This window comes from Gadus morhua, chromosome 18 (assembly GCF_902167405.1).
Source record: "Gadus morhua chromosome 18, gadMor3.0, whole genome shotgun sequence".
In the NCBI taxonomy this organism is placed as follows: Eukaryota; Metazoa; Chordata; class Actinopteri; order Gadiformes; family Gadidae; genus Gadus; species Gadus morhua.
In genome coordinates this window covers 5,975,574-6,003,426 of record NC_044065.1, presented here as the reverse complement: position 1 = coordinate 6,003,426, position 27,853 = coordinate 5,975,574, and the positions used below count along the sequence as shown (strand labels likewise).

At 50.3% G+C, this 27,853-nt stretch overlaps 2 protein-coding genes across 2 annotated transcripts in view; one reads left to right on the top strand and one right to left on the bottom strand.

Annotated features, from left to right (window-relative positions):
• Window positions 1-1,118: 1,118 nt before the first annotated feature.
• unc13d (unc-13 homolog D (C. elegans)) lies at window positions 1,119-21,022 on the top strand. The gene is made up of 34 exons (XM_030339417.1): window positions 1,119-1,369; window positions 2,823-2,858; window positions 2,971-3,024; window positions 3,111-3,167; window positions 3,969-4,076; window positions 4,200-4,259; window positions 4,383-4,449; window positions 4,759-4,939; window positions 5,096-5,140; window positions 5,245-5,316; window positions 5,938-6,007; window positions 6,099-6,203; window positions 7,386-7,478; window positions 7,577-7,677; window positions 8,511-8,628; window positions 8,788-8,909; window positions 9,180-9,270; window positions 9,380-9,436; window positions 9,884-9,981; window positions 10,273-10,324; window positions 11,064-11,194; window positions 11,767-11,884; window positions 12,856-13,008; window positions 13,561-13,656; window positions 14,115-14,321; window positions 15,016-15,090; window positions 15,200-15,279; window positions 15,528-15,642; window positions 16,338-16,409; window positions 16,977-17,060; window positions 17,315-17,435; window positions 18,385-18,508; window positions 19,412-19,653; window positions 20,433-21,022. The coding sequence occupies exons 1-34, from the start codon at window positions 1,304-1,306 to the stop codon at window positions 20,546-20,548; spliced, it is 3,387 nt and encodes a 1,128-aa protein (XP_030195277.1). The 5' UTR covers window positions 1,119-1,303; the 3' UTR covers window positions 20,549-21,022.
• The window catches only part of unk (unk zinc finger), a 15,875-nt gene continuing 8,848 nt past the window's right edge, over window positions 20,827-27,853 (bottom strand). The window contains exons 10-16 of the mRNA XM_030339418.1: window positions 27,621-27,668; window positions 26,397-26,571; window positions 25,751-25,852; window positions 25,286-25,471; window positions 24,287-24,456; window positions 23,003-23,263; window positions 20,827-22,060 (exon numbers count right to left, since the gene is read on the bottom strand). Of these exons, the coding sequence (XP_030195278.1) occupies window positions 21,905-22,060; window positions 23,003-23,263; window positions 24,287-24,456; window positions 25,286-25,471; window positions 25,751-25,852; window positions 26,397-26,571; window positions 27,621-27,668 (1,098 nt within the window). The 3' untranslated portion in view covers window positions 20,827-21,904. The remainder of the gene's footprint in view (window positions 22,061-23,002; window positions 23,264-24,286; window positions 24,457-25,285; window positions 25,472-25,750; window positions 25,853-26,396; window positions 26,572-27,620; window positions 27,669-27,853) is intronic.

The window sequence follows — 27,853 nt, the reverse complement described above, 5'->3', positions numbered from 1 at the left end:
GTGATCGTTTTTATTTTATTTTACATATACAGTTTATACCAACAGTATAAAAGTCTGAGCTATTTAGTCTAGTCTCTATACAATCCCTACAATGAACATTAACATTTACATAATAGGGCATTTAGCAGACGCTTTCATCCAAATTGACTTACAATGAGTACATTTGTCAGAAAAAGGTGAACAATAATATATCTCTGTTGGTACATTAAGGATGCTCATAGAACTAAGTGCAAAGCACTAACCATCACTAGGTTAACCCATTCCCTGTATGTAACAAAGATATCGGTCACAGGATGTGTTTATCAGTTTATCAGACAATGTTTTGAAGACCTCCCAAGGAAGGTTATTCTTCATATATTTCCATTAAACCGTGAGTAGCAAAGAGGTTATGGTGACCAAGAGACAGCACGTGTGAGAGAGCTGTCTGTGGTCCCACTCTCACAGGAGGCATTGCCAGACGCAGAGAAGTTGGCACTTTTGCAAGACCCACTAACCTTCACTTCTTAGTTAATTCCGAGAACTATGTGGTACTAGTGAAACTGGCCTAGAGTGGGGTTGGATGGAAACGCTTACTGGATGAGAAGGAGAGAAAGAACACATACATCTATTGACCGCAATCTCACCCTCACTGGCTGTATATTAGATAGGTTTTGTTTTGTGTAGAGGTTGAAAACTCCCATAGACAAGGCCGAGGCAGACTATGCAAAGTGTCTCCAAGGGTATGGGTATTTATCGAGAGGACGCCTCAAAACTCTTTGCTCAAGAGCTGTGGTCAGGTTGGGGTAGGCCTTATATGTCCGTCTAGCTTGTGTCCACAGGATGTATTTGTGTAAGGCTTATGAGAAAAGATGACAAGCTGTTGAGATGTAATCAACCCCCAACTGTCCCATCGCCCCAGATGAAGAAACACTAATGCATAACAGTTACCGCCTTCGACAGGAAGTCAGGACTTCCGGCTTTGTCATAAAAGTGGATATCAAACAGCTCGTAGACGCCTCTCTCTCCTCCTCTCTCTCTCTCTGTATCTCAGTCCCTCTCTCTCTCTCTCTCTCTCTCTCTCTCTCTCTCTCTCTCTCTCTCTCTCTCTCTCTCTCTCTCTCTCTCTCTCTCAGTCCCTCTCTCTCTCTCCCTCTCTCTCTCTCTCTCTCCTCTCTCCTCTCTCTCTCTGTGTCTCTCTCTCCTCTCTCTCAGTGTCTCAGTATCTCTCCAGTGATAAGCTGGGACCTTTTGCACGTTCCAAGCGTGCCTTACCTCCTTCTAACTCCTACAGCAGGGGAGCACCAGCTGTTGATCCCTCGCCACCATGGCGTCCAAGTCGCAAAGTGGGTTGGCCGTCCCCGGAGACGGTTCCATGGATGCACCTGACCAGGTACGGGCCGTCCCATGACGTGGACAGAAGGGGCTTTTTTTTTGCTCTGCTACCCTCAGCTGAGGTCTGTGGGCAATAACTGAGTCTGTGTGATCTGGGGGTACGATCTGTCACACTCAGTGGTTCTGTGTTCTGTCTATATCAAATTGAATATTTAGATGACCAAGTGGTTGTGGTTTTAGTTAGTTTAAAATATGTAGAATAAAGAAGGTATGTGCAGTATATGAGTAGAGGAAGTCATCGGAGGAGAAACAGGAAGTTATTTCGGCCTAACTGCTATTTTAAAAAATGTACTGTATGATTCATCTGAGCGATTCGTCAACTAATGCCTTATTAAGCATGTCACTCCTCTGTGTGTGTGTGTGTGTGTGTGTGTGTGTGTGTGTGTGTGTGTGTGTGTGTGTGTGTGTGTGTGTGTGTGTGTGTGTGTGTGTGTGTGTGTTGTGTGTGTGTGTGTTTGTGAGTGGGTGAGTGGGTGTTCAAAAAGAGAGAAAGAGGGCTCTGTTTGTTTTTGTTTCATTGCACACTCTGAATGTATACCTCCAGTATGAAAGAGGCAGTCAGAGAATGTCAGGTTTTGCACATCGCAATTTGAATACATGCCTGCAAGTATGGTGCTGCAGAGAACTGATGAGAGTGTTATAGCGAAGAGTCAGTTTCCTTATCTGACTCGACGAGGAAGCTTTTCACTGACGCAGCTGTCTTACCGGCATGGTGATAACTCACACCCTTTGCTTATCTTTCAATCCAAAACATAACGATTTTTATTAAATACAGTATTTCCTGTAAATTGAATAATTGAAAGAAAATACAAACGCACAAAATAACCTGTGCTTGGCAACAACATGTGTACTCAGAATGCAGGGTATTTTTGTATGAAAGGATAAATGTCAGTGTCAATGCTCACATGCTGTTTATTCAGTGTGTGTAGGTCGGTGTGTGTGTGTGTGTGTCTGTGTGTGTGTGCGTGTGTGTGTGTGTGTGTGTGTGTGTGTGTGTGTGTGTGTGTGTGTGTGTGTGTGTGTGTGTGTCTGTGTGTGTCTGTGTGTGGGTGTGGGTGTGTGTGTTTGTGTTTGTGTGCCGCAATACCTCAGCTTTGTCAATATTCTACATTCAATTTAATATTCAGTAGTCAACAGTTAGTTTGCCATTACTTATTTTGTTATTTTATTTGTTATTATGTGTGTTTGTGTGTGTGTGTGTGTGTGTGTGTGTGTGTGTGTGTGTGTGTGTGTGTGTGTGTGTGTGTGTGTGTGTGTGTGTGTGTGGGGCGGGGGTTGTGGGTGTGTGTGTGTGTGTGTGTGTCTGTGTGTTCCAGTAGTTACCCATTCATTCGTCATTCATTCTTAATGGCCCTAACCCTCACCCACTCACTGTTCCTTCACAGTTACCCATTCATTCGTCATTCATTCTTAATGACCCTAACCCTCACCCACTCACTGTTCCTTCACAGCGGGTTCCTGGCTCCCCTCGGAATCGACACAGACAGGTAGAAGGACTCACGGTTCCACGCGTCCGTCTCCATCTCTCCTTATAGTTCTCCTGTCTGTGATGGAATATCTCCTCGTGTGTGTTTCATGTTTCCTCGCCTCGTTTGTCAGATCTCGCCCGGCAACACACGTAAGCTAGGAATGACCAGGAAGAAGGAGAGAAGGGTGAGATGGACGTGCATCCTGTACCCACTATCGATCTCAGATTACTGCGTGGTTTTGGTGTTAAGTCAAAGTCTGACTGTTCTCAGGATCTACAAGATGATGAGGACCCAGAAGAGAAGGAGAGAAAACATAAAGAGCTTGAAGTATGCTGCGTCTATTTCACATATCTATTTCATGCATATAATATACCAGGATAATAACTACAAAATAATTTACGATACATCTCTGTATTTGTTATATATTCAGTGGAATAAAACTAAGTCTTCAGGAACCACATAACTGAGGATCCATAAAGTAAAGGATTAATGCATTTGCATGCCACGTACAACGTCGAACATGTTGCATTTCAAAATGCAACATGTTTGACGTTGTACGTGGTTTGGGATGGCATGCAAATGCATTAATCCTTTACTTTATGCGTGCTTGCATTTTGAAATGCAAGAACGCAAAGACTCTCTTTTCTCAAATCCGGTTCAAACCTTGGTTAACCAACCCCAGCCATTACCTTATCACCTCACTTGCAATGTATCACGCACATCATGTCCACCTGTCAACACACAGTGTATATTCCTACACCACTTCCCTTTACGGAAGATAATATTATCAAAAAACATTTAGGTATAGGAATCGGTTCTCTCTTTCCTCCTCGCTGCTCGTGCCATCGTCCAATCAGGGTTGAGCAGGAGTCAGGTAGCAGCTAGCGGTGAGGCCTGACTTCCTCTTCCTGCTTTCTATTGGTGCAATAATGACCAATAGGGAAACCGCGGTCATGGACAATTCGGTCACAAACCACGCCTTCACACACCGATGGTGGCTTCAGCCATGCAAGGCTACAGCCAGGGACAGCAGACTCCAGACCCACTCAGAGTAAACCCCAGGGAAGAGTCTGGATGGGCTGAATACAGCTGACACCTCTGACTCCATCTGCATCTCCTTTTGTACAGCTGAAGCCGTTGTATCGGGAGCTGCTGTACACCATCGTCCACAAACTGGGGAAGCCTGCCTCCGGCGAGACCTTCTCAGACGGACAGCTCCACAGCTACATCAGAGAAGTACTAACCACCCCTGCCCCCGTGCACTCTGTCATTGTACGAGCTCATACTTAGTCCTGCAGGAGTCATCTAGAAGGCTGTCAGGTTTCTTTGGGGTCTGCCTCTCACTTTTTTTTTTTTCAGGCCTTCCCGATGAGCCAATCAGAGCACGACAGCTTGATGGAGAAAGTCCGGAGTTGTGAGGTGAGAACAGGAGGTTGAGATGACCCATTAACACTACTGACTAAACCCTACTTCTCCAAATATGGCCTTCAGGTTCTACAAAGCGTCCGTTTGTTGAATGTGACGACGGTCTTCTTTCCACAGCCCCCTGTGTACTGTCTGATGGCCACGGTGAAGGAGGCCAAGGGGATTCTGGGAAAAGACATCAGTGGTGAGTACCTCAACCGGTTGTATTCAAAATATTACAGTCACCTTCACCTGACCTAAGACCTCCTGGTGTGTGTGTATTCGTGTCCGTGCGTGTGTGTGCATGTGTGCATGCATGCCTGTGTGTGTGTTTGTGTTTGTGTGAGTGTATGTGCGCACGTGTTTGTGTGCGTGCGTGTGCCTGTGAGTGTACGTGCATGCGTGCGTGTGTTTGTGTGCGTGTGCGTGCGCATTCATGTGTGCGCTCGTGTTTGTATGCTTGCCGGATGCGTGTGCGTTACTGCGTGTGTGTGTGTGTGTGTGTGTGTCCCAGGGTTCAGCGACCCCTACTGCCTGCTGACCATCCTAGAGGATGAGAAGGAGAGTCGCGCTCGGAGCTCCAGGGCCAAACCCCGCAAGTCGGTGGTGAAGGACGCCGCGGCGGACGAGAGCATCTACAGAACGGAAATCAAGTGGCAGACCCTCAACCCTGTCTGGAACGAGATCTTCATACTGTGAGGGCGTGTGTGTGCGAGTGTGAGTGGATGTGTGTATGTGTGTGTGTGTGCGCGTGTGTGTGTGCGCGTGTGTGTGTGCGCGTGTGTCTGTTTGGTTGCAGCAGTCATCCCTTTAACAGTGTGTTCTTGTGGTTGTGTTGTTCCTGTCTCCAGTGAGTTTGAGGACACCGAAGGAGCGAGTTTCCACTTAGAGATGTGGTGAGACGATCTTTCAGAGTGCGGTTTTTCTCGTTGTTCCCATCATCAGCAGCTCTTCTCCCCTCTCCTCCACACCTCCTCACTGGCTCTGTTTACTCCTTCAGGGACAGAGATGAGCAGCTGTCTCTGGCCCAGAAACTAGAGGACCTCAAGACCAACTTCAACAGTCTGAGAAGGTAGGAGGACCTCAAGACCAACTTCAACAGTCTGAGAAGGTAGGAGGACCTCAAAACCAACTTCAACAGCCTGAGAAGGTAGGAGGACCTCAAGAGCATCTTCAACAGTCTGAGAAGGTAGGAGGACCTCAAGACCAACTTCAACAGTCTGAGAAGGTAGGAGGACCTCAAGACCAACTTCAACAGTCTGAGAAGGTAGGAGGACCTCAAGACCAACTTCAACAGTCTGAGAAGGTAGGAGGACATCAAGACCAACTTCAACAGTCTGAAAAGGTAGGAGGACCTCAAGACCAACTTCAACAGTCTGAGAAGGTAGGAGGACTTCTCTGAGACCAAGAGCCTCTCCTTAAGGGAGGTCTTTACATTAAGCCTTTACATTAATTGATGCCCTTACCTTTACATTAAGCCTTTACATTAAATGTATGTATATCATTTATGCATATGACAATAAACACTTTGAAATTGAATTAAGGGATGCCTTTACCTTTACATTAAGCCTTAACATTAAGGGATGCCTTTACCTTTACATTAAGCCTTAACATTAAGGGATGCCCTTACCTTTACATTAAGCCTTTACATTAAGACATGAAGACAAGACCAATCCTACTGCTGTCTTCATAGGATGATCAAAGACGCCAAAAAGGAAAAGGGGGCAGACGACTTTCTGGGATTCATTGTCTTAAAGCTTCGGGTAAATCTTCCTATCGACCTCGTTGTTCCTCCATCCGTCACACGTTGCTTATCAAACCACCGTTGTTAAGATCTCCTCTCCCCACACCCAGGACCTCCGATGCACAGAGGACAGCTGGTACGAGCTGGAGCCCCGGACTGAGACGTACCCCGACCGCGGGCGCTGCCACCTTAACCTCAAGTTCATCCACAAAGAGGTGGGCCAACAGCGAGCTCATCAACAACACGCAACGGCTTAGCGTTGTTTGTACGTTACGTTTTGCTCATTTCAGAGTGCGAATAAACACTTAAAATAAAAGCGAGCGGTTATGTAATGGAAAACTGTTACTTAATGTTCGCACTCATTGTATGTTGTACGTCCTGCCACTTAATAATAGTACTTATCATTGTGTAGTGTCTCACCCTAGCTATCTTTGTTGTATACGGAGAATGGGTTAAACTAGCAACTGTAAGGGCATGGCACTTATTTACTTATTGTAAGTCGTTTTGGATAAAAGCGTCTGCTAAATGCCCTAAATGCAAATGTTAATGTCAATGTAAAAGCAATCGTATTTTGTCTATCATTTATCGTCTATATCTTCTGCATATACAAACAAAGAACATTTACATTCAGGGCTTTTAGCAGACTTTTCTACCCGAAGCCACTTACAATGTGTACATAGGTCAGAAGAAACAACATACCTGTCGGTACAGTAAAGCTATTCATAGAAAACAAAACGTGACTGCGAGACGTTCTTTGCATATGGTTGTGTTCATGGGTGTGTTCCTGGTTGTGTTCCTGGTTGTGTTCCTGGTTGTGTTCATGGTTGTGTTCCTGGTTGTGTTCATGGGTGTGTTCATGGTTGTGTACATGGGTGTGTTCCTGATTGTGTACATGGGTGTGTTCCTGGTTGTGTTCATGGTTGTGTTCCTGGTTGGGTACATGGTTGTGTTCATGGTTGTGTACATGGTTGTGTTCCTGGTTGTGTTCCTGGTTGTGTTCCTGGTTGTGTTCATGGTTGTGTTCCTGGTTGTGTTCCTGGTTGTGTTCATGGGTGTCACACCCATGAACACAGCCAGGAACACAACCAGGAACACAACCAGGAACACAACCATGAACACACCCAGGGTGTGTTCAAGGTTGTGTACATGGTTGTGTTCCTGGTTGTGTTCATGGTTGTGTTCCTGATTGTGTTCATGGTTGTGTTCCTGGTTGTGTTCCTGGTTGTGTTCATGGTTGTGTTCCTGGTTGTGTTCATGGTTGTGTTCCTGGTTGTGTTCCTGGTTGTTTACATGGTTGTGTTCCTGGTTGTGTTCCTGGTTGTGTTCCTGGTTGTGTTCCTGGTTGTGTTCCTGGTTGTGTTCATGGTTGTGTTCCTGGTTGACTTCCTGGCTGACAGAGAGATGCGACCCTGAGCGCTGGACGGGGCGCCTACACCAACTACTGCGGCGTCCTGCAGAAGTTCGTCCAGGCGTTCATCACCAAGCAGCAGGTAGGCACTGCGCCCCCCCACCCCGGTACACCGGCCGGGACACAACCCTGACTCTGTACCTGTGGGCAGACCCCTTCATGCTGCCTTTGCTGTCCCAGGAGGGGGTCCCGTGGAAGGGAGAGATGAGCGGCGAGGGTCAGATGCTGCTGGAGCTGTACGCCACGCAGAACAACCTGCCGCTCTTCCAGCAGGACATAGGGTGAGCCACCCAACCCTTAAGGCTGCCTGTGCGTGCGTGCGTGCGTGCGTGCGTGCGTGCGTGCGTGCGTGCGTGCGTGCGTGCGTGCGTGCGTGCGTCTGTCTGTCTGTCTGTCTGTCTGTCTGTCTGTCTGTCTGTCTGTCTGTCTGTCTGTCTGTCTGTGTGTGTGTGTGTGTGTGTGTGTGTGTGTGTGTGTGTGTGTGTGTGTGTGTGTGTGTGTGTGTGTGTGTGTGTGTGTGTGTGTGTGTGCGTGCGTGCGTGCGTGCGTGTGTGTGTGTGTGTGTGGTGCCCGTTGTGCTGCACTCACACTATACTATCAACACATATGAAAGATCAGATGCGCCGAACAAAGAGCCAGAAATGAGTACGCACAAAGATTTGTGGAGATAGAACCAAACTGTGGTGGTAACACTAAACTGGGCATGGACAGAGCCATCTTGTTACATCGTTTTTCACCCAATCAAACGCCTATTCATAGTCATTTCCTGGCACGTCAATAAAAAACAGAAACATCCTTAGTCATGTCATAGCTCTACAGTTTATAGAAGTGTTTAGTAAGGAGAACTGACAGTGGCTGTGGGTCCTATTTAGGGATAGTGGGGTCAGTAGGTAAAACAGATGGGATGTTCCATGTTCAAACAGCCATGGTGACTAAAGTGGGACGTTGTACTCTTAGGTTTGTGGTGCTAACACCGTGCCATGTCACCCTGCCACTCACTGTCTGTTGTCCAGTGCGTCATTTTCTATTTGGTTTTGTACTGTACGTGTAAGTGTAATAATCAAGCTCCAGACTCCTGCACCACAGTGTGTCTGACGGCTGTGCTCTCTGGCAGGAAGTGGGTGGCGTACAGTAAACTGTACCAGAGCTTAGAGGTGGACTCCTCTGTGCTGTTCCAGCAGATCACCAGCATAGAGTATCACTGGCACCAGCAAGAGCCGCCGCACCAGCAGGTGAGCCTCAGACACACTCACTCACTTCACTTCAACACTTTTATTTCAATAAGCATTCTCAAAAACATAAATATAAAATGCGGCGGTAGAGCAGCGACCTCGATGAAGGCCGGCTGCTGCAGGGCTTCAGGCAGAGTCACCGACGTGTCTCCTCTCTAGAAACAAGAGCTCCGGGATTCTCTGCACGGGTTCCTCCGTCACGGCCTGGACCTGGTGTCTAAGTACCGGGACATCTTCCCCCCCACTCCGAAAGCCACCCCCCGACTGCACACCCTGCTCAGGTACTGCACAGAGACGCCTGTAGCCCTGCCTCAGAGACCCCCCCCCCCCCCCCCCCCACAAGGAGCAGTAACTGAGTCCAAAGCCCTTCAGGATTGTGTGTGTTTGTCTGTGGGTGTGTGTGTGTGTCTGTCTGTCTGTCTGTCTGTCTGTCTGTCTGTCTGTCTGTCTGTCTGTCTGTCTGTCTGTCTGTCTGTCTGACGTTTGACCGTTCATCTGACCGTAGACCCTTCCCTTCCCTGAGTGGCTGCTTGTGGGTCTGGTTTCTCCAGGATTCTGGTGCAGATCTGTAAGATGAAGGCCTTCCAGAAGCTGAACCCAGCTGACTTTGAGCTGCAGGCGGAGGTCAGAGCTGCGGTGCTGGTGAGTGCTGACCGTACACAGACGATACAGATGTTGTGGTGGTCGTTAGTGTCGTCGCTGTGGTTTTTATCTCCCCTCCTCACACCATGCAGTGGTTTCTCCTCCTTAGGAAGGGACTGAGGACTGGTTCAAAACGAAGAAGGGTTTACACCAACCGATGACCAAGGTGATTATCACGACTAACCTTCTGGCTGTCAACGGACTGATGAAATAAAGTTTTTATTAGTTCTTCCATCCGTTATTACTCTATTCTTATCAAGAATCACTTGTTTAGAGTTCACCTCGCCTCTAAATAGCCTCCCCTCACTCCCCCCCCACACCCCTCTTACGCATTTATTGTATGTTGTACGGCCTTACACTGAAAGATTTTACTTAGCATCGTGTAGCATCTTATCCTAGCTGTCTTTGTTGTATACGGGGAATGGGTTAACCTAGTGATTGTTAGTGCTTGGCAAGTTCTATGAAGATCCTTACTGTACCGACAGCGATAAATTGTTGTTTTTCTTTATTCTGACAAATGTACTTATTGTAAGTCGCTTTGGATAAAAGCGTCTGCTAAACGCTCTCAAGGTTAATGTAACACTGATCCTGTGTTGTGCGTATCGTACCCCAGGAACTGGCCGAGATTGTGGGCGCCCTTGCCCACCTGACCAACGAAGTGCAAGAGGACGTGAAGAACTGCAAAACTGTCTATAACCGGGTGTTTGTCAGGTGAGGTAGAGCCAACACACCACGTGGGGGAAGGCAGACGCACTCAGACCAGCCCGAAGCAAATGCTCGGGTATCGAGTAAAACATTGATAGCAGCACAATCATAAACAACACATGATTACCTATAGAGATATATTATACAGACATATAGTACGTACATATGTGCAATGGATAATGAAATAGGAAGTACGAAATAGTGCAATGGGTACGTAGTGTCAAAGGCTTAATAAACACACGCAGTGTCAGTGAGTTTTTTTTACAGTTCCTTCCCCTTTCTTTCTTCTATGTAAAGCACTGTGCAGGTGGATATGTTCACCGTTGTCTATCAGCGGATTGACTCCCTGGTGAGTGACGCAGTTGCTCTCAGTGAACTCACTACCGGCCTGATTCAGGAGGAAACATGTCGTCTCTCTGGATGTCATTCCTCCGCCGTTCGCCTTCCACCTGTCCTCAGATGTCTTCTCCTCTCCAAACCTGTCCCAATCTCCCCTCGCTAAGTCCTTTCCTATCTCCTCTCCCTTCCCTCTCTTCCCCTCTCTCCTTTCCATCCTCTTACCTTTTGAATGTTGTACGTCCTGGCATTTAATGTACACACTTATTGTATGATGTACGTCCTTGCACTTAAATATTGTACCTAGCATTGTGCAGCGTCTTATCCTAGCTGTCTTGGTTGTCTACGGGGAATGGGTTAACCTAGTGATCTTTAGTGCTTGGGTTCTAGGAACATCCTTACTCCAACATCCAATATATCGCTGAATATTACTTCTTGACAGCGATATATTGTTGTTCCTCTTTCTTCTGACAAATGTGCTTATTTTAAGTCGCTTTGGATAAAAGCATCTGCTAAATGCCCTGAATGTAAATGTAAATGTTTCCCTCCTCCTCTCTCCCCTCCCCTTCTCCTCTATCATATCTCTCCAAACCTGTCCTCCCCTTGCCTGATCCTTTCCTATCTCCTCTCCATTCCCTCTCTCCTCCTCTCTCCTTTCCTCCCTCTTTCCCTCACCCTCTAACCTCTCCCCTCTCATCCATCATACCTCCCCCTCCCTCCCTCCCTCCCTCCCCCCCCCCCCCCTCCCCCAGCTCGCTGAGGAGCTGCGGGTGTCCTTCCTCCTGATGGAGGGCCTGATGGAGCCGGCGTTGGCCAGCAGCCTGTTCCCCGTCTACCTCAGCCTGCAGTCCATCCACAAGGACAAGGCCTTCCTGCAGAAGAGGTCCCCAGGCTGGTCCTCAGAACTCAGCACAGATAGACACACACAGAAACACACCCCGGGACACACACACTAATGAACCAGACAGGATATCAGAGGGTCACAATCGGTATGAAAACATTATGTTTATAGGATATATATGGGATATATATCGCCTGGTTCAGGGTCAGAAACAAACTTTACTCTAGTCCTCCAGTTTAATACAATTTTGAGGTATTGGTACTTTTATTTTCATTTGAGGCTTTCTTATTATCTACTTTACTATTAAATAATGTAACTATTATACAATTTTTAATAGCTTCCATATCTTACCAGAGAACAATTTAGTCAAATTTGAGCACTTTAAGGGCAGAATGCTTCATTTGAACTTTTCCTCCGCTTAACAGAGAGATAATTAATCACTAAATAACGTGTGTGTGTGTTTATATATGTCTGTCTGTCTGTCCGTGTGTGTGCGTGCGTGCGTGAGTGCGTGCGTGCGTGCGTGCGTGCGTGCGTGCGTGCGTGCGTGCGTGAGTGCGTGCGTGCGTGCGTGCGTGCGTGCGTGCGTGCGTATAACATGACTGCTCTTTCAGGGACCACATAGAGCTGACCGACTTCCACGAGCGGTTCCGTGACGCCCTGCCCTACTGGCTGAACAAGGCCTTCAGCACCACCCTGGACCGGGTGGAGCGGGCGGTGCAGGTTGACCAGGTAGAGCCTCCACCCACAGCCTCCAGTGTGTAGGACCTCCACCCATAGCCTTCTATGTTCAGATGCGTTGTTGATACTTTATTCACCCCCTTGGGGAAATTCAGGCCTCCAGGAGCTGAACAAGTCAGTCAACAGACAGACAACAAAATGGACAAACAGTAAAAGTCAAAAGTCAATGAAAAGTGAGCAATATTGCACATAATTGAAATTGCATAAAAACATAAAAAGAAAGAGCCTGAGGTAGATATAAATATTACTCAATAGCACATTGTCCAGTGTGTGTTGAGGTGGGGGAGAGAGAGTGTCAGAGTCCAATAAAGAACAGAGATCTTTCAGACATACCGGGGGGTAAAGGTCAGTTGGACAATCTTTCAATCACAACCGAGATACTGTGACTCTAAGCACCTTAGAAGTCTCTCTCTCTCTCTCTCTCTCTCTCTCTCTCTCTCTCTCTCTCTCTCTCTCTCTCTCTCTGGTCTCCCTCTCTGGTCTCTCTCTCTCTGGTCTCTCTCTCTCTGGTCTCTCTCTCTCTCTCTCTCTCTCTCTCTCTCTCTGGTCTCTCTCTCTGGTCTCTCTCTCTCTCTCTCTGGTCTCTCTGGTCTCTCTCTCTCTCTCTCTCTCTGGTCTCTCTCTCTCTGGTCTCTCTCTCTCTCTGGTCTCTCTCTCTCTCTGGTCTCTCTGGTCTCTCTCTCTCTCTCTCTCTCTCTCTCTCTCTCTCTCTCTCTCTCTCTCTCTCTCTCTCTCTCCCCCTCTCCCCCTCTCTCTCTCTCTCTCTCTCTCTCTCTCTCTCTCTCTCTCTCTCTCTCTCTCTCTCTCTCTCTCTCTCTCTCTCTCCTTTGGGCCGTCCCTACGGCCCCTATGGTCCATCCTTACGGTCTCTCCCCTGGTCCGTCCTAACGCCCCCCCCCCCCCCCCCCGGTCCGTCCTTCCGGTCTCCCCTCTGGTCTCCCCCCCTCTCCCCTCTCCCCCAGCTCAAGCCCCTGCAGACGGGTTCGGTGCCCATCAAGCACAGCTCCTCGGCCGTGGACCTGGTGACGTGTGTGCAGCCCATCTGCCGGCTGTGGGAGCAGCTGTCCTGGCCCGACCCCGAGGAGGGCTTCATGCTCATGGTCAAGCTCACCGAGGTGGGTCCCGCCCCCGCCGGGCTCTGATAGGCTGCGTGTTTTGTGATGTCACACGTATTGTTGTAGGCGGGAGGAGGGCGGGGGTTGAGGGATCGATGAGGCGCCGTCGGAGCTGATTCTGTGGAATGTGTGCGTGTGTGGTGTGACAGAGTCAAAGTTAGATCATATGTCGTTTATTAGGCTGATAACATGGTCATTAAATGGGTGTGTGTGTGTGTGTGTGTGTGTGTGTGTGTGTGTGTTTGTGTTGGAGTCAAAGTTAAATGATGTGTGTTTTATTGTGTGTATAACATGGTCATTATGTTTGTGTGTGTGGGGGTTTGTGCGGGGATGTTGTTGTTGAAGACAAAGTAAAATGTAAAATGTTTTATTATCTGTATAACATGGTCAATTGTGTGTGTGTGTGTGTGTGTGTGTGTGTGTGTGTGTGTGTGTGTGTGTGTGTGTTTGTGCGTGCTTGCGTGTTTGTGTGTGTGTCCGTGAGTGCATGTTCACCTGTATGCGTGTGTGCATATGCGTGTACGTGTGTGTGTCTGTGTGTGTGCGCATCAGGACGTGTGTAGGATCGTGGTCACCTACTGCCAGCTCCTGAAGGGGCGTGTCCGGGTGCTGTCGGAGGACTCGGACCACGGAGTGGCCGTCAACATGGTGAGGGGGCGGGACCTTGGATCATCTCAGCCAATCAGGGAGAGTGATTGCAAAACTAGCCTAATGTGGTGTTTTCCCCGTAGTCGTTGGTTGCTCTTTAACTCGATGACATACTTATATTAAATACACATCACATATCGATATGTATTTGATATTTTGTAATTTAGCATGCATTCTTTTATCCAAAGGGACTAAATGCACATTTTCTGACAGATTACACTCCAACCACAGCTCTTAAAGCATGCCTACACCTTTAAGAGACCGCCCTGTTCTCACTAACAGCCTCCCCTTCTCTCCCCCCTGTCCCCCCCCCCCTGCCCCCCTGCCCCCCGCCTGCCGCCCCTCTTGTCCCCCCCTGTCCCCCCCTGTCCTCCCCCCTCTCCACCCCCTGCCCCCCCCCCCCCTTGTCTCCTCCCCGCCGTCCACCCCTGTCTCCCCCCTGCCCCCCCCCCCCCCAGCTGTGCGTGGTGGTCAACGACCTGGAGCACCTCCGCTCCGTGCTGACCCGCCTCCCCACCCAGCTCAACTGGGCGGGGCTCCGGGAACGCACCAATCACGTGATCGCAGAGAGCCAGTTCAGCAACACGCTGGACTCCCAGCTGCGGCAGGCCCAGGGGGTGCTGGAGAAGGAGATCCGCTCGGCCCTGGACACCCTCAGCAGACAGGTAGGAGAACCAGGCGGTAAACACACACCCTCAGCAGACCGGTAGGAGAACCAGGCGGTAAACACACACCCTCAGCAGACAGGTAGGAGAACCAGGCGGTAAACACACACCGTCAGCAGACAGGTAGGAGAACCAGGCGGTACACACCAGTCAGTAAAGACGCAGGGGAACCAGCCAGTAAACACACACCAGTCAGCCAACACCAGTCAGTAAACAGGTAGGAGAACCAGGCAGTAAACACCAGTCAGTAAACAGATATGAGAACCAGCCAGTCGAAAAGGTAGGAGAACAAGTCAGTAAATACCAGTCAGTATACCGTCAGGAGAAAGAGCCAAATATAATTATAATATTCATCTCTCTCTCTCTCTCTCTCTCTCTCTCTCTCTCTCTCTCTCTCTCTCTCTCTCTCTCTCTCTCTCTCTCTCTCTCTCTCTCTCTCTCTCTCTCCGTCCGTCCGTCCGTCCGTCCGTCCGTCCGTCCGTCCGTCCGTCCGTCCGTCCGTCCGTCCGTCCGTCCGTCTGTCTGTCTGTCTCTCTCTCTCTTCCTCTCCCCCTCTCTCTCTCTCTCCCCTCTCTCTCTCTCTCTCTCTCTCTCCCCCTCTCCCCCTCTCCCCCTCTCTCTCTCTCTCTCTCCTCTCTCTCTCTCTCTCTCTCTCTCTCTCTCTCTCTCTCTCTCTCTCTCTCTCTCTCTCTAGCTGAACACAGACATTGAGACCCACGTGAAGAGCATGACCACCAGGCGCCGGATCCCCTCCAAGTCCACAGAGGACGTAAGACTAACCCTTAAGACTAAGAACTCTCCGATCCACGCTCTCCCTTTTTAACGTTTGTTTTGTGTTGCTTTGCTTGTTTGTGTGTTTTGTGTTGTGCTGCGGTCAGGCGGTGGGTCCCCTCATGGTGTTCCTGGAGAGAGAGCTCACCTACCTGAACGAGAACCTGGTCCAGGAGAACTTCAACAGGTACCGTCTCGCTCCTCCCAGCAGGGGGAACAAAGACTTTCACTGGATCTTGGCTGTGGTTCCTACTCACTACAGAACCCTTCTCTCTCAGTCATAGTGCCTCTTTTCGGTCTCGCTGTCCGCTTGTCTCACACGGTTTGGATCTTGGTCCTTGCTCCATATAAATGCAGTCCATTTACCGTTTCATTTACATTCACTCTCTGCTCCTCTCCCAACCCCTGGGTGCTCCTCTCTCCCCAACGGTCCAGCATGCTGACCCCTCTGTGGACCAACTCAGTGAAGAGCCTCCACCAGGTGGCCTCGCAGCACTCCCAGCTCGAGGGCCTGATGGTCTTCGCCCAGCGGCTGCTGTACACCCTTGAGGTCGGTCCGCCTCGCACTCGCGTCAAAACCTATGCAACAGCACCCCCTATGGGCAGACACTGGTTACTGCGGCTGGTTTCTCATTGGCTTAAAGTTGAACAGTTGAAGCCTTGAACTGACATGTTGTTAGGGATTGTTCTGCCTGCGTTGGCAAGACATTTATTCAACAGAAGTTTCCTTTGTGTTATTGTACTGTGTGTTTACATTTAGGCCTATATTAGCATGAGCATGACCTGTCAGCTTACCTCGTCGTATTCAGGCGCTGCCCTCTGCTGTCTTACGAAACACACACCCACACACCTGAGACCTTGGGGGGGGGGGGGGGGGGGCATCATGTGATTCCGACAAGCAGTATCACAATGAGCTTTTTTGCTGTTTCAGTGTGCAAAATACAAGGGTTCCTTTCTGATAGTCGGGTGTAAGGTTTAACCTCAGTGTCAGAGGTAGCTAGGTACACAAATACAAAAACACGAAACACTAATCTGTAATTGGATGCCAAATAATGAAACTGAAAATGAAATGAAATAGAGACGATATAAAATCAGTGGGCGAGGCAGTGGGCAGCGGGGCTGGTACTCACTGCTTGTGTTACGTTGTCCCGTTTTATGTTGTGGTTGTGTGTTGTGTGGTGCTATTGTGTTGTTCTGTTGTTGTTGTTGTGTTGTGTTGTGATGCGTTGTTTCATTGTGCTTCAGTGTCTGGAGCAGTGCTTCCATGCCGAGGGGAACGGGCTGCCCCTGCTGGCGCTGCAGTCTGAAGAGTACAAGGTGAGGAGGATTCCTGTCTTCAAGTCTATGATCAGGGACGTTTCCCCGGACTCGTACTCCCGTAACAGCTGATTATTAAACCGTCTGGGTTGTATTATATTATAAATCCGATTTTGCAGTGCTTCGGTTTTCTTCTTAGTTGTTGTTTTGCTGCGTTAGGCCTCTTGGCACACAGGCCTTTATGTGGGTACGGCATGTGGCTCAGGAGGTTGGTAGGTGGCGGGTTGGCTGGTAACCGGAAGGTTGCCCGTTCGATCCCCGGCTCCTCCTAGCTGTGAGTGTCGAGGTGCCCCTGAGCGAGGCGCCTCACCCTGACTGCTCCAGACGAGCAGGCTGCCGCCCTGCGTGGCTGACTCCGCCGTCGCTGTGTGAATGTGTGCATGAATGGGTGAATGTTAGGCAATATTGTAAATATTGTAAGTGAGTGGCCACTGGTTAGGAAATGCGCTGCACCAATCCAGTTTGTCGATGTAGATGTGTGCTCCATTAACCCCCCTGGTACCCCCCCTCACCCCCCTGGTACCCCCCTCACCCCCCTGGTACCCCCCCCCCCCCCCCCCCCCTCAGGCCCTGAAGGCCCACCTCACCTCCAACTCCCTCAGCAGCCAGCAGCTCATCGAGAGGTTCCTGGAGAGGAAGGTCACCCAGCAGGTGAGTGGGCCATCTATTTGTGTGGGTTTGTGCGCTTGCACGTGCCCGTGTGCGTGTGTGTGCGATCCAATGAAGACATGTGTGGTGTGCTCACATTGACCTTATTTCTTCATGTGTGTGTGCGTGTGCCTGTGTGTGTGTGTGTGTGTGTGCCCGTGTGTGTGTGTGTGTGTGTGTGTGTGTGTGTGTGTGTGTGTGTGTGTGTGTGTGTGTGTGTGTGTGTGTGTGTGTGTGTGTGTGTGTGTGTGTGTCAGAACGTGTACGGCGCGGAGCGTTACGGGGCCGTCACGCTGCTCATCTCTTACCGGCGCTCGGACCACCGGCTGTGTGTGGAGGTCCTGAACGCCGTCAACCTCCTCCCCATGGACTCCAACGGTAAACACACCTGGTTAACCCTTAACCTGTACCTTAACCTCCTCCCCATGGACTCCAACGGTAAACACACCTGGTTAACCCTTAACCTGTACCTTAACCTCCTCCCCATGGACTCCAACGGTAAACACACCTGGTTAACCCTTAACCTATACCTTAACCTCCTCCCCATGGACTCCAACGGTAAACACACCTGGTTAACCCTTAACCTGTACCTTAACCTCATCCCCATGGACTCTAAACACACGGGGTTAACCCTTAACCGGGACCTTGACCAGTACCGTTAACCGGGGTCAGTCGATGACTGGGCGGTCCCTGAGCAGTAAAAGAATCATCTCGGACAACAAAGGACTTGTAAAGATTGTCCCGTTACCGTACATACCGGTTTTTGTCCGCATTAGCGGCACAGTCACTGATCCACCGTCGGGGGAAAATAAGTACAATCCTCTCTAAACGTTTGCAACTTTCCTCTACTGATGACAGTTCTTTATTGAAGCAGGTTATGTCTCATTGAGATTTTGAAACCTATAAGTCAAGCAAGACTTGGCCAAAAAAACAGGAGCTCAGGAGTTAGAGCAAGGTTGCCAGTTTGATCCCCGGCTCCTCCTCAGTGTCGAGGTGTCCCTGAGCCTCACTGCTCCCGACGAGCTAGCTGTCGCCCTGCGTGGTTGACTCTGCCGTCGGTGTGTGAATGTCTGCATGAATGGGTGAATTTCAGGCAATATTGTAAAGCACTTTGGATAAAAGCGCTGTATAAATGCAGTCCACTTACCATTTACCGTTTACAACAAGGTTAAGACGAAAAACCGAAACTGCCAGGAATCACATACACACACCACATCACATCGTCTGCAGAACACGTAATGAATGTGACACAAGGAGATCTGGTCTGTTTCTCGGTGCTCTGTTGATGGACCAGAACAGGGCTGATGTTCCTCCTCCTCCTCCTCAGGCTTCAGCGACCCCTTTGTGGAGCTGAGCCTTGAGCCAGTCCACGTCTTCCCCGAGGTCGAGACCCGCCGCACGCAGATCCGGTACTGCGACCTCAACCCCCTCTTCGACGAGGCCTTCGAATTGTACGTATTCCCGCTCAACTCTATCACGTTTGCGTCTTACGTCATGAATGTTAATCTCTCTCTCTCTCTCTCTCTCTCTCTCTCTCTCTCTCTCTCTCTCTCTCTCTCTCTCTCTCTCTCTCTCTCTCTCTCTCTCTCTCTCTCTCTCTCTCTCTCTCTCTCTCTCTCTCTCTCTCTCTCTCTCTCTCTCTCTCTCTCTCTCTCTCTCTCTCTCTCTCTCTCTCTCTCTCTCTCTCTCTCTCTCTCTCTCTCTCTCTCTCTCTCTCTCTCTGGCTCCACCCAACCTCTAACCGCAGCTTCCTCAAACACACACACACACCTAGGCGTATGCTGGAATAAAATGATGTTTGAGTAGCTACATTTTCCTTTCAAAATGGGATTTTGTGTGCCACTATGTCTGTACATTAAGCTTGTACACACACACGCACGCACACACGCACACTAATACCAATACTTATTGCTTCATTGGCTAAGGTTTGCAATGTTTCTGTTATTCCAAGATAATAAATTTGAAGGTCATGTTTATTGTAAACCCGCTTAACTAAACCCTGAATCTCTCTCTCGCCTGGGAGAAATTAGAGAAAGGAGATTGGACAAAAGTCTGACCTGTCGTTATATTTAATAACAATGATTCTCCTTTCCTCCACCTCCCTACTCTCCCTTTATCTCATCTTCCTTCCTCCATCATCACGCTTGCTCTGCCTCTCTCCTCCACCTCCCTCCCTCCTCCCTCCCTCTTTCTCTGCCTCCCTCCTCCACCTCCCTCCCTCCTCCCTCCTACACGGCCATTCCTCCCTCCTACATTTGCTCCGTCTCCCTCCCTCTTGCTCCACCTCCCTCCTCCATCCCTCTCTCCCCTCCTCCCACCTCCCTCTCCCTTCTCCCCCTTTACCTCTCCACCAGCCTGGTGTCCCTGGAGCAGTGCCGGGCCCCTGGGGCCTGCCTGGTGGTGACGGTGCTGGACTACGACAAAATGACCCGGGACGACTTCGAGGGCGAGGCCTTCCTGGCCCTGAAGGCCGTCCCGGGGGTGGCGGGGGGGGGGGAGGAGGCTGTGGCGCCGCCGGCGCAGGAGGAGTTCTCCTTCAGTGTCAACACCCCACCTGCGCAGATCCGCCTGCCTCTGATGCACCCCAAGCCCAACGGTAACGGCCCCTCCCCCTCTCCCCCCCCCAAAGCCCAAGGGTAACGGACTCTACCGGTCAGCGTTTAAACTCTTGCCCTGGGCTCCATTACCCATAGTACCAGACTGTTTAGTACGCCAGAGAAGGACTCAGTATGTCCCAATACATAGTTTGGAGAATGCAGTATGCCAAAAACACATAAAACGTAACAGATCCATGAACGCGGCTTGACTTGATTACGCTGCCAAAAGACATTGGACTACATCCGGTTGCTTTTCTCAGTATGCAAGCCAGCCTGCTTTAGGCTGCTCTGCACCTCAGTCCCCTGCAGGAGGAGATATGTCGCATCAACCGAACCCGCGAGTGTCGATGTGAGGCACGACAGGTGTGCTGATCAGTGAAATCACCTTTAGTGTGTCCCAATTGTGAGCATACTATGTGCAACACCACACGCTTTGCGAGGGCAGCTGCAGCATGCAGTTTGGAACGCAGCCTGGGAATTATGAACTCTGCAGGGCGATAAAAGATGAAGTGTGCGTGTCCGTTGGAGCCAACCGCACACTGAAAACTCTAGATTTTCTGTAGTTTCCTGTCCTGGGCATGCCGCGTCTGCGACACACGCATAGTTTAGAAAACACACAACACATGCATCTACATACATGCGTCCAACTTTTCTTTTGTGTGCTTCGGAATGTAGTTTAACCCGGGATTATCTTCGATTTATTTTTGCACCGGTGCAATTATTTCGAACTCAGCAGCTGATCTGTGTTTCTGTGATTTTTGTGTTGTCGTACGAGCAGACGACAGCATCCTGAAGCTACTGGAGTCCCGGAAGGGAGAGCGGGACGCCCAGGCCTTCGTGAAGACGCGTCGACGGCGGGAGAAGCAGTCCCAGGAGGGGCTCCAGCAGTCCTAACCCAACACTGAGACACAGGCAGCGAGACAACAGCTTCTTCCAAAAATATACATTTATTGATGGATAACAAAAAACGTGGGTAGAGAATGAAACACTGATGCTGGACACGTTGTCGGGGTTGCGGACGGTCTCGATCCGGTTTGACCAGCGGCCGTCTGCATGACCTCATGTGTACCCCCCCCCCCCCCCCCCCCCCAATATTATTCCATGACCTCGTCTCATCAGTACAACAGAAGAGTCGCGACATCTGCTAACTATGTAAATGTTTGTATATTTCGTTTTTAATGGACTTTTTCTGATATATGGTAATATTTGAGAGATTACTACAAATGTAAAAAAAAACAACTAAAAACAAACAAAACAACATGGCCGACAAAATGGCGCGCCATCGATTTAGAAAGTCTAACGGTCCGGTCATGTGACCAGGCTCTCCAGACCAAAGATATGAAAAAATATAGATGTAATTTCAAAAGACTACACGAGTTGACTTGAGTACATTTGTGTTGATTGTGTCAAGTTGCCCTCCTGCTCCCGGTCGTCGTGGAAACACACAGAACCAACCCTGAGAGTCCCCAGAGCCCCTTAAAAGAGCCCAACAACACTTAACTGTTGTTCTTAACGCTTGCTAACATTTAGCTTCTGCTATTCCACAGTATTCCTACCAGCTGTCTGGTAACTGCGCCCCCCCTTCCCCCCGTTTGGTTGTAGCAATTATGGGATGGCCTTCTGAGGCTTAGCGGTATCCATAGCGATATCCTTCGGCACTCCGTTTCAGCGACCCTTTCTGACGTTGTGGAAGATGAGGCGGGATCAGCGTCTCTATGGGTGCATATCTGGTGAGTGACAGTGTGGCTGGCCAATAGGGTCGATGGATCCCTTTTCTACCCTCGTTTTCTAGAGAAGCGGTAGAGATGCAGAGGGGGCGTGGCTCCCGAGCGGTCATAATATATCGACTCGCTCTCCATCCATGCTGCACTGAATACTAATTGGAGTGATTGATTACAAGAGTTATTGATCACTAAAAACCTCTGGGATCGGAACCACGTCCGAGAAATGATTCTGACTCTGAAGCCGTTCCTGATTGGCTGAAACATCCCCTGACGCTGGCGTGAGCCAATGAGAAGAGCGAAGTGCATAACAAGGGCCTTTGTTCCGACACTCCTTCGCCCCAGAGGTTCTCCTTTCAGAGTTTTCGCTCTTTCAGGCAAGTCGTCGTTTTGGTTTTACCCAAAATAAAAAAAAATAAACATTTTGGTTTCAAGGCTAAAAATAAAAAAAAGGAAAACAGAGTTAGTTTGCTGGTCCCGCTGTTGAATCAGGACGGACTGCTCCGGGACCAGCGCCCCCTGCAGGTGGTCAGGAGAGCTGCTGGTCCGGGCTCTGTTTGGGGCACAGCGGGCACGGGGCGGAGCCCGAGCAGCCGTCACACTGGAGGCCGTGAGCGCAGGGCAGGGGGACTGCTCCGGGGCCGCCGCATGACACGCAGCACGGCCGCTGCCGCCGGAACAGCGCCTGGGGAGGGACACGGAGGAGTCAGTCACACAGGGCTGAGGGGGTGGAGCTGAGGGCTCTAACCGAGAGCTTTGGGAGGAACACAGAGGAGTCAGTCACACGGGGTCGGGGGTGGAGCTGAGGGCTCTAACAGAGAGCCTGGGGAGGGACACGGAGGAGTCAGTCACACGGGGTCGGGGGTGGAGCTGAGGGCTCTAACCAGGGTATCTGCAGGTTTCAGCAAGTCAAATTTAAGACTTTTTAAGACCTTTTTAATACCACCTTGAATGAAATTTAAGACCTAGAACACGCGATGGTGGGAAACGGACGTCTTCCAGGGAACTGTCCTTGAATTTGCACCTACCCATTGTCGCAGACTAGCTAGCAAGCACGCGGATAATCATTTATAAATGAAGCTAGCAAGAAAGAAGCCTCTCTACATGTCCTTCCTGAAAAGCTCCACAAGAAAAAAATAAAATAAAATAGTCCTGCCCTGACAAATTGAAGACCTTGAGTCACAGTATTTAAGACCTGCATATGAGATTTGTAACGAATTTAAGTCGTTTTAAGGCCTTCAATTTAGAAACATGAATTTAAGACTTTTTAAGGATGCGTGGACACCCTGACTCTAACAGAGCCTGGGTAGGGACAGGGGGCTATCCCACAGGCTCTCTTTAGGCTCTAAATGCCCTAAATGTAAATGTAGGTCACATTGGATAAAATCGCTGCTAAACGCTCGGAATGTAAATGTACATGTAAATGTAAGCATTCAGTCAAGCAGGCTCCATAGTAGATAGGAGATACCGGATACAAGTCAAGCCGCTATACCTCCTGAGCCGAAGTTGACCACAGGTAACACACTTCTTTAGGAAGATGCACAATACGTGTGTGCGTGTGCGTGTGTGTGTGTAGTCGTGTGTGTGTGTGTGTGTGTGTAGTCGTGTGCGTGTGCGTGCCGGTCACCTGCTCCACGGTGTGCAGGCAGCTCCCCAGCTGGGCCTGCAGGCTGAGGGCGGGCTCCAGGGGAAGGCGCTGCAGCAGCTGCAGCTGGTGGACGGCCAGGTGGGGGTCCTCCCCGCTCCGCAGGCTCTCCAGCGCCTCCCGCAGGAGGGAGGTCTGCCGCTGCACCTCCTCCTCCGCCTGCAGCCCCCGCTCCGTCTCCATGGCGATGCGCGAGGCGCGGGCCCGCGAGTCCTCCGCGTCTGCCTTAAGCGCCGCCCAGGTCTGGGGGGGGGGGGGGGGGTATACGGGTCAAACCAGTTAGAGATGGGTTAAACCAACAGTTGGGTTAAATTGGCGGTCAGTTAAACCAATGGGTTAAAGGCGGCGGTCAGTTAAACCAATGGGTTAAACCAGCGGTCAGTTAAACCAAAGGGTTAAAACAGCGGTCAGTTAAACCAAAGGGTTAAAACAGCGGTCAGTTAAACCAAAGGGTTAAACCAGCGGTCTGGTTAAACCAGCGGTCGGGTTGAACCACCGGTCGGCTTACGATAACTTGGTTAAACCAGATAAGCGGTTGTGATTGGTCTATCTCCTAAATTATTTTCTATAGAGGGGGAGCCAGACCTTATCCACAGAGCAAAGGAAACATGAGCTAGCCAGATTCGTCTGGTTCCCCGGCTATTGGCTGCCCCCTTGTTGCCATTGGTTGATGTTCAAGCTTTTGATTAAATCAAAAGTCTTCATGAATCATAACAGGGCAAACGCTATCCATCGTTACTTAAACTTTTGTCTAATGTAGCTAATGGCATTTCATTCTGTCGACTATCAAAGGAGATGAGTCCAAACAGCTCGTCTTGCCAACTTCCTGTCTTGACAATAAGGATGATGGACTGCATTACAAAACATTTATTTAGCGGACGCTTCGGTCCAGAGCGACTAACAGTGAGAGCATTGAACCAGGGAGATACAGAGAACCATTGTAGTTCATGCGACTCTTCAGAACTGCCTCAAGTGCTAGAGGATACAACACACGCACACACACACACACACACACACACACACACACACACACACACACACACACACACACACACACACACACACAGACAGACAGACAGACAGACAGACAGACAGACAGACAGACAGACAGACAGACAGACAGACAGACAGACAGACAGACAGACAGACAGACAGACAGACAGACAGACAGACAGACAGAGTGGTCTCCACTCACTCACCCCCTCACCTGAGCGGTGTGGCTCCAGTCACTCACCCCCTCACTCACTCACCCCCTCACCCCCTCACCTGAGCGGTGTGCCTCCAGCTGTGGTCCCAGGACTTGAGGGTGCGCTGTGTGTCCTCCAGCTCTTGCCGTAGCCGGCTCATCTCGGCCGTCTGGGCGGCGGGGGGGGTCCCGGGGGAGCCCTGTCCCGACGGGAAGTGCTCCCAGATGCTGCTGCTCATCCCGTTCAGACCTGGAGAAGTCAGAGCGTGACCTTTGACCCATCGTACCTCCTCACACAACACAGCCTCATAACCTGCGACTACGGCTGGACCATATTGGAAGATAATCGTATTACGATATTTTGTCTATTATATATTTTTGTATCTTTCATATCGACATAAATAATATACGGTTATGCAATATATACTCGTTATACAGAGCTTGATGATAGCGAATTAAATGGGATTTTTTGTTTTGAGGAAACAATTGCAACGCACTCTCGAAAAAGTTCCTGTTTTTGGAATTTTCTGTAACCCAGATAATTCCATACAACGGATGTTGTCACGGTTTCGATACGATAACGAAATATGACGTAGCCCTACATACGACTATAACATCATACACTACAACGTTAACGAAACTCTGGGAGGCTTTGTGGAAGTTGTGGAGCCACCAGACCATCCACAAGCTCAGTCCTCCTCCTTACAGCCCCTTAGAGTCAGGGTTAGCCCCGGGTTAGCCCTGGGTTAGCCCCAACCTGAGCCCTCGGGTCAGGGTTAGCCCCGAGTTAGCCCTGGTAAAGCCCCAACCTGAGCCCTAGGGTCAGGGTTAGCCCCTGGTAAACCCCGGGTTAGCCCCAACCTGAGCCCTCGGGTTAGGGTTAGCCCCGGTTAAGCCCTAGGGTTAGCCCCAACCTGAGCCCTCGGGTTAGGGTTAGCCCCAGTTAAGCCTATAGGGTTAGCCCCAACCTGAGCCCTCGGGTTAGGGTTAGCCCCGGTTAAGCCCTAGGGTTAGCCCCAACCTGAGCCCTCAGGTTAGGGTTAGCCCCGGTTAAGCCCCATCGGACCCCTCAGCCGTACCTAGAGAGCCGTGGGATTGGCCCATGTAGCCGCTTTCCGATTGGCCGAGCTGCGACAGGTGTGAGGAGAAGAAGGGCGAGGTGTGCGTTCTGACTGGTGGAGAGGGCGATGGCGAGCTGAAGGGGGCGGAGCTGCTGAGGGACCCTGGGATGTTGACGGGGGCGGAGCTCTGCAGATGGCTGCCTCCTAGAAGGACGGACAGAAGGACAGTTTCATTTCTGAGAAAAATATATAACATCTTTGTAGGTAGACCTTGTTTCAGATCTGCATTCTCGCTTATACTCTGTGTGAGATACTGGTCCAACCCCAAATACCGACAGCCTGCTTACGTTTAGCACAGGAGTGTGTGTGTTTGCGTGTGTGTGTCTGTGCGTGCGTGTCTGTCTGTCAAACATGGACACCTAGTAGTGTGTGTGTGTGTGTGTGTGTGTGTGTGTGTGTGTGTGTGTGTGTGTGTGTGTGTACCGAGCATCACCCCCCCGCTGGGCAGGTTGGAGCTGCAGTCGAGGCTTCTCTCCAGCGCCGACACGCCGAAGTCGTTCAGGTCCAGATCGTCCAGCGCAGACTCTGCAACACAACACAACACAACGCACACACTCAGCAACAACACAACACAACCCACGCTCAGCAACACAACACAAGCCACGCACAGCAACACAAACCAACACTACCCACGCACAGCAACACAAACCAACACAACCCACGCACGCTCAGCAACACAACACACACTCAGCAACACAACACAACCTACGCACAGCAACACAAACCAACACTACCCACGCACAGCAACACAAACCAACACAACCACCGCACGCTCAGCAACACAACACACACTCAGCAACACAACACAACCCACGCACTCAGCAACAGAACACACACTCAGCAAGGCAACACACACACGCACGCACAGCAACACAACACAACACATGGTCAGCAACACAACACAACCCAACACGAAAACACAACACAACCCACGCACGCTCAGCAACACAACCCACGCACACTCAGCAACACAACACAACACGCACACACTCCAGTTCCCTGACAAGCTGAGAGGAAACCTAACGGTGCCTTTGAACAGAAACCAAAACAATGCGAGCGTGTTTCTCACCGACCACCGACTCCACCGTGTCGCTGGGGGGGTAGAAGGGCCGGGCGTTGGCGTTCATGCCCGAGCAGAGGCCGGCCCCCAGGGAGGCGGGGCTGGGCGGGGTGGCCGCCAGGCTGGAGGGCATGCTGGAGGACAGGCTCAGGGGGCTGCCGACCGGCAGGAACACCAGGAGGTCCTGGGGGGGGCATGGTTTATAGAGAGACTCAGTACGTTTACATGCACAGCGTAAAGGTTGGGTATGGGATTTCCGAAACGCCAGCAGATTTTGAAAATACACAACTCAAATGGTCCTACCCCCTCTCCTTCAACACTGACTCTGACTCCACCCATTCCAAGTACATGGACGCGCAATCATGCACGAGCGAACAGATGCGCGAGAGCGAGCCATTAGCTAGTTAGCTAGCTCCAGTAGCTACCGCAGAATAACAACAAACAGAAGCTTGCTCTGGGTCACTGGGTCACGAGCTTCCCCTCCCCGCGCGCGGGGAGGGGAGTGCAGTACGACCGTTTGATTGACAGACTTACTGTCCAATGCCACTCGGTGGGTGTGGAAATCACTGGCTGGAGTTTTTCGAGCCCTGCCTGTTCCACAGGTGATTGACTTGTTTAGTTTTCATCTCAGTACTTCTAACTCAGTGGCTGTAAGTGGGTTATGATAAGGATTTCAAGTATTTTTTGCAAAAATGGCCAATAAAGAGAATTCCATACCCAACCTTTAATCCACTCCAATAGTGGACCAAGGACACGAGACTCTCTCTGTTCTACCTCTCTTTCTTTAACTCTACGCTAATGTACCTTTACATTTAGGGCCATTAGAAGACGCATTTATCCAAAGCGACTTACAACGGTTAATACACACATTCACACACCGACGGCGGGGCCACCCCTGCAGGTCGACAGACAGCAGTCAGGGTGAGGCGTCTCGACACAATAGAAGGAGCCGGGTTTGAACTATCAACCTTCCGGTTACAAGTCAACCCGCTCTTCCTCCTGAGCTAAGCTGTTCCCTAATCATTTTAGTGCAGCCTTTGGTACAGATGTACATCTGTGATTGCATGAGAGAGAGAGAGAGAGAGAGAGAGAGAGAGAGAGAGAGAGAGAGAGAGAGAGAGAGAGAGAGAGAGAGAGAGAGAGAGAGAGAGAGAGAGAGAGAGAGAGAGAGAGAGAGAGAGAGAGAGAGAGAGAGAGAGAGAAAATGCGGGGGGGGGGGGGGGGGGGGTGTACCTGTTTGTTCCGCTGCTCCAGCACAAAACTCCTTTGCATCTGCTTCGCCTTTGAAGAACAGAAACAGAACGAGGTGAGCCAGAGGGCTGTGGGTCACGCCCGACATAACCAAAGAACACAAACAAAGAGCCATCCATCCCTTTCTGTTCAGAGATCACCTCTGCATAGCCTCCCCCCTCCCCCCCACCCCTTTTACACACCTATGGTATGAGGTAAGTCCTGTCACTTAGAAA